The sequence below is a fragment of the Eimeria tenella genome, genomic scaffold (assembly GCF_000499545.2).
Source record: "Eimeria tenella Houghton genomic scaffold, Eth_scaff317, whole genome shotgun sequence".
NCBI lineage: Eukaryota > Apicomplexa > Conoidasida > Eucoccidiorida > Eimeriidae > Eimeria > Eimeria tenella.
In genome coordinates this window covers 1-5587 of record NW_013544299.1, presented here as the reverse complement: position 1 = coordinate 5587, position 5587 = coordinate 1, and the positions used below count along the sequence as shown (strand labels likewise).

Sequence of the window (5587 nt, the reverse complement as noted above, 5' to 3'; positions counted from 1 at the left end):
GTCTCTCTTTGTCTGTCCCCCCAACCACAAGGAACAGCAGCAGCAGCAGCAACAGCAACAGGAGCAGAAACACCAGCAGCAGCAGCTGCAGCACCTGCTGCTGCTGCAGATGAAGAAACATATATGACTCAGCTTATGCCTGCAGCCATCACCAGCAGCAGCAGCTAAAAAGACCCACTTCCCCGAGCTTATACCTGCAGCTATCACCAGCAGCAGCAGCAGCAGCAGCAGCAGCAGCAGCAGCAGCAGCAGCAGCAGTGTATGGTGTGCGTGTGCAGCTATACGAGTTTTTGCCCTTCGGGCTTCTTTCTGCGCATCTCTTTATGAAGTCCCACCCCACAGATGAGCTCACCGTATTTGCCTTCACTTTGGCGCCCCCAGACAACAAAGGTTTGCTGCTGCTGCTGCTGCTGCTGCTGTTGCTATTCTTGCTGCTGTTGCTGCTGCTGCTGTTATTGCTGTTGTTGCTGCCGTTGTTATTGCTGCTTTTGCTGCTGCACCTGATGCTGACGCTGATGTTGCTTTTTCTGCTGCTGCTGCGGACGTTGTTGCTGCTGCTTCTGTTGCTGCTGCTGCTGTTGCTGCTGCAGCTGCATAGAACATGCAACAGCTGGCAGGTGGTCTCTTTTGTGTCTTTTTGTTTTCACTTTTAAAATTATTTATTTTTGAAATCCACTTGTTGCTGTTATCTCCTGGTGGCTCTCTGCGTGAATATGATGCCTCCTTGTCTTGCTTTTTGCTGCTGCTGCTGCTGCTCTCGTTTTAGCTACTGCTGCATCTGCTTCTGCTGCTGCTCTCTGTTCTGCTGCTGCTGCTGCTGCTGCTTCCACTGCCTTTCTCCGCAGCTGGCTTTTCCCAGGAGCCCTCGTGCCTGCGCTGCTGTTTGCGTTTTCTGCTGCTGCTGCTGCTGCTTCTGCTGCAGGGCGCGTGGAAGAGTGTGCTGGCAGCAGCAGCAGCAGCAGCAGCAGCAGCAGCAGCAGCGGCTGCGTCCCTTCTCTGGACCGCTTTTGTGTCTCCGAAAGGAACTGCGCAGACACCCGGATGTGGAGACACTGCGATTCTGTTGTCCCTCAGAAAAACCAACAAGCAGCAGAATTCACTTTCAACCCCAAAGAGACCCAACTGTGAGCCCCACACCTGCTGCTGCAGCAGCAGCAGCAGCAGCAGCTGCTGCCGCTGCTGCTGCTGCAGCTGCTGACGCAGCTGCTGACGCAGCAGCTGCTGCTGTTGCTAGTGCTGCTGCTGGAGGTGCTGCGCTTGTACCAGCTGCTGCTGCAGCAACAGCAGCAGCAGCAGCTGCTGCTGCTGTTTCTAGCGTCGTTGCTGCTGCTTCTGGGTGTTGTTTCGGTGCTTTCCCTCTGTGTGAATTGCATTAAACAGAATAGTAACTGAACTTGCTCTCCCTGCGCGCCGCTGCTGCTGCTGTTGCTTTTGCTGCTGCTGCTGCTGCTGCTGCAGCTGCCCTGTGCCGCTGCAGCTGCGTCGCTGTCCCAACCCGTACAAGGTTTACCCCGAGGGCCTCCAAGTGGCTCCTTTTGTTTTTCTTTACTTCGAGCCCTGGCCCACAGATTTGCTGCCGCTGCCCCCAAAGCCCCCCATCAGCAGCAGCAGCAGCAGCAGCAGCAGCAGCTGCAGCAGCAGCGGCGGCGCTGGCGTTGGCGCTGCTGGGGCCGGGAAGACCCCAGCAGCAGCAACAGCAGCAGCAGCACCAGCAGCAGCAGCAGCAGCGGCAGCAGGAGAGGAAGCAGTTTATTCCGTGACACTGAGTGTGGGGGACTTTCTTTTTAATTCTGTCTGCGGAGTTCATTCCAAAGTTTTGAATTTTGTTTTAAACCAGTGGCTCAAACTGGCCCCACACAAAACAGCAGATTGCTGCAGCAGACCCAGGCCCCCCGTCGCCCCCATCTAGCAGCAGCAGCAGCAGCAGCAGCAGCGGCGGCGGTGGCGGCAGCAGGAGGGGAGGAGGAGGAGCAGCAGCAGCGGCGGATAGACCGGCAGCAGCGCGTGGTCTTGCTGCAGCTGAAGCAGCAGGAGCAGCAGCAGATGCGCAAGCAGTCTGGCAGCTGCAGCAGCAGAATGTGCTGCTGCTGCAGCAAATGCAGCAAAAGTTGCTGCTGCTGCTGCTGCTGGGGCATCTCCGCTTTCGACCAGGCAGCAGCAGTGCTGCAGTGTGTACAGACACCCCAGCTTGCTGCTCAAGTTCTCGAAATCGGAACCGACTGGCCACAGCTAGCTAGCTAGCTGGCTAGCTAGCTGGCTAGCTAAGTGGCTACGTGGCTAGCTAGCTAGCTGGCCAGCTAACTAGCCAGCGGTAATCAATTGGCTGCAGCGCTGGTCCCCATCGACTCAGCATGAGGGCTATTAGCTAGCCAGCTAGCCGAAGGGCTGCTTAGCTAGCTAGCTAAAGAGCTAGCTAGCCGGCCGGACAGCTAGCCAGCTAGACAACTAGCTAGCTAGCTAAAGCCAGTTAGCTAGGTATATACTAGCTAGCCAGCTGAAGAGCTAGCTAGATAAAAGCTAGCCAGCTGGAAAGCCAGCCAGCCAGCTAGCTCTACGTGGGAAGCTCCGGCTGTAGGCCCTCAGCTAGCTAGCCAGGCACTTGGCCAGCTAGCCAAACAGCTAGCTAGCTAGACAGGTAGCTAGCCAGCTAGCTAACTCCTTGGCTCAAGGTGCGGCGACTGCCCCTCCTCAGCGCGAAGATTCACCCACACACTCAGCTAGCTAGCCAGAGCTATCCAGCTGCCTAGCTAGCTAGCTAACTGGCCAGCTAGCCAAGTAGCTAGCTAGCCGGCTGGCTCCATAGGGAACTGGGGACTAGCTAGCCAGCTAGCTAGCCGCCGTTACCCGCGCGGCCAGCTGGCTAGCCAGTGGTGTACCTGGCAACGGCTAGCTAGCCAGCCAGCTAGCTGGACGGCGGGCCAACTAGCTAGCCACATCGTTTCGCGTTCCACTGCACAGCTAGCTGGGAGTGGACTCACGGCAAGCCACCCAAGTGGCCAGCTAGCTAGCTAGCTAGCTAGCTAGCTGGACCCCCACTACCCCCACGGCTGGCTAGCCAAGACTACTCGGCCAGCGGCTAGCTAGGACTCCCTGAAGCTAAGTAGGCCAGCTAGCTAGTTCAACGGCTAGCTGCTCGCTGTCTACTGTTCCCCTGGCCAGCTAGCCAGCCAGCTAGCTAGCTAGCTAGCTAGCTAGCTAGCTAGCTAGCTATGTGTAGAAACGAGGGGCGTCTGGAAGACCTTAGAGAAAAGAGTCTGAAAGATACCTGAGGCGCGTTGGCTGCGCCGAGGCCTCAGAGCTGCCAACGTAATAAATGACACAACGCTGCGGTGCAGGAGCTGCTGCTGCTGCTGCTGCTGCTGCTGCTGCTGCTGCAGCTGGCGCTGCTGCCTGCGCTACATAGACCTGCTTCTCGTCCCTGCTGCTCTCCCGCTGCCTGTGGAGTTCCCTGCGAGTGCTCCGCGGCGCTAGCCGCCGCGGCTGCTGCTGTTGCTGCAGCGGCGCCCCGGCCCCGCCGCGGCTGCCGCCGCCGCTGCTGCTGCTGCTGCTGCTGCTGCTGCTGCTGCTGCAGGGCTACCAGAAGAAGCCGGAGGGCTGCTGGCTGGAGGCGGGGGGCGCCCCGTAGCTGCTGGGCTGCTGCTGCTGGCCGTAAGCAGCAGCAGGGGCCCCGTAGCCCAGAGACCTCCCCGCTGCTGCCCCCTGGTAGCCCCGCAGGAAAGAACTGTAGGCCTGAGCCAGCTTCTCCTGGGTGTGGGGAATGCTGCGCAGCACCGTGTCTTTGCTGCTCTCGACCAGCAGCAAACCCCGCGTTGCTGCAACGCGGGCCCCCTCGAGGAGGGCCTCGAGGGCCAGTTTGCTGCTCCTCAAGAGGCACTCCGCGCCCTGCTTGCCGGCCTCGAGGCTCTGCTCGAGGTCCTGCTTCTCGAGCTGCAGCAGCGCGCAGCAGCTGCTGCTGCTGCTGCTGCTGGGCAGCCGCCCCTCCGCAGCGCAGCGCGCCAGCTGCTCCGCCCCCACCCGCAGGCAGCAGGCCAGCTTCCCTGCAACAAAACTCAGCTGCTGCACAAAACCCTCCAGCTCGCGGGCCCCTTCTTGCAGTTTGCTGCAGCAGCAAGTCCAGGCAGTGCCGGGGGCGGGGCGGGGGGCCCTCTCGCCCTCCGCAGGCAAATCTGCTGCAGCAACAGCGCCGACGACGCCGCCCACGAGTCCGCTGAAGAGGTCTGCCATTTTGCTGCTGCTGCTGCTGCTGCTGCTGCTGCTGCGGGGCGCGGGGGAAAAAGTTGGGGCGAGAGAGAGAGAGTCGCGAAGAGTTGGAGAAGAAGAGCTCAAGAGTAGAAAGACAAAGGAATCTTCTGCTCGCTGCTGCTGCTGCTGCTGCTGCTGCCAAACTCCCCCCCCGCGCCGCCTGCGCGAGGGAGAAGCTGCGGCAGCAGCAGCAGCAGCAGCGGCACACGCCGCTACGAACGACGCGCCCGCCGCCGCTCCACGACGCCCCGGACACCCGCCCCTGCTGCTGCTGCTGCACCCGCTGCTGCAGCTGCTGCAGCAAACACGCCCAACTCCTGCAGCAAACCTCCCCGCGCCAGCCAAATCCAATTCCCTCCCTCTTCCCGCGCCCCCAACGCCCGAAAGCGACCCAGGCGCCCCCGCCCGCTGCTGCTGCCCACTGGAGCTCGCGCCCGCTGAGACGCTGCAGCAGCAGCAGCAGCAGCAGCAGCACCGGCACCGAGCCCGAAACGCGCCCACGGACAACCAACTCTGCACTTCTTTGCTGCTTTTCGCTAACTCTAATGCTTTTCCAAAACTGAGAAACCCAAAAGCAAACCTAACTGCGCGGAAACACACAGAGACGCCACCCACTGTCGATCCTCCCTGCTGCTGCTGCGCGCTGCTGCTGCAGCAGCAGCGGCTCGCGCAGTCCGCGTTTTGCTGCACAGAAGGCCGCGCTCTAGCCACTTTAGCTCCTCTATTCTAGTTACAAACAGTAGACATGCGAAAGCAGCAGCAGCACACGCAGCCTTCGTCTCCTGCTGCCGCTGCGCCCTTCCCGCTGCTGCTGCCAGCACACGCAGCAGCACAGCTGCAGCGGCAGCAGCAGCAGCAGCAGAACTGACGAGAGGAAACTCACAAATTAGAGCGCCTGCTTCTGAAACTCCACAAATTAGCGGCAGAATAACTTTATTTCAACTCAGGGATAAGGCAGCAGCGAGGCCATTAATGCGCAGCAGCACCACGTCTGCAAACGAGACACCAGCAGCAACAGCAGCAGCAGCAGCAGAAGCAGTTTGGTGGGCACGCGCTGCTGCTGTCTTTGTGTGTGTGCTGCGCAAGACGCAAGCAGACTCTCTTCGCCACCTAGACTTTGCTGCTAACTCTTAACTGCACACACAGCTTCCCTGCTGCTGCCCCTGCTGCTGCTGCTGCTGCCGCTGCTGCTCCAGCACCCCGGGGCCCCCCAGGGCCCCCGGAGGCGCACAGGCGCAGCAGCTCCCCAGCTGCCTGCTGCAGCTGCTGTTTTATTTCATAGTCTTTTTTTATGAAGCTTCTTCTTGCTGCCTCGTCCTCTGGCGGGGCGATATGAGCAGCAGCA

At 60.3% G+C, this 5587-nt stretch overlaps 2 protein-coding genes across 2 annotated transcripts; one reads left to right on the top strand and one right to left on the bottom strand.

The window, feature by feature from the left end:
• Positions 1-323: 323 nt before the first annotated feature.
• ETH_00001925 (uncharacterized protein) lies at positions 324-1760 on the top strand (the record flags this gene model as incomplete). The annotated part of the gene is made up of 3 exons (XM_013379450.1): positions 324-390; positions 923-1124; positions 1592-1760. 3 exons carry the CDS (start codon positions 324-326, stop codon positions 1758-1760), a joined length of 438 nt encoding a protein of 145 aa, XP_013234904.1.
• Positions 1761-3573: 1813 nt separating this feature from the next.
• ETH_00001920 (Sporozoite antigen) lies at positions 3574-4224 on the bottom strand (the record flags this gene model as incomplete). The annotated part of the gene is made up of 1 exon (XM_013379449.1): positions 3574-4224. The coding sequence occupies one exon, from the start codon at positions 4222-4224 to the stop codon at positions 3574-3576; it is 651 nt and encodes a 216-aa protein (XP_013234903.1).
• Between the last annotated feature and the right edge of the window lie 1363 nt (positions 4225-5587).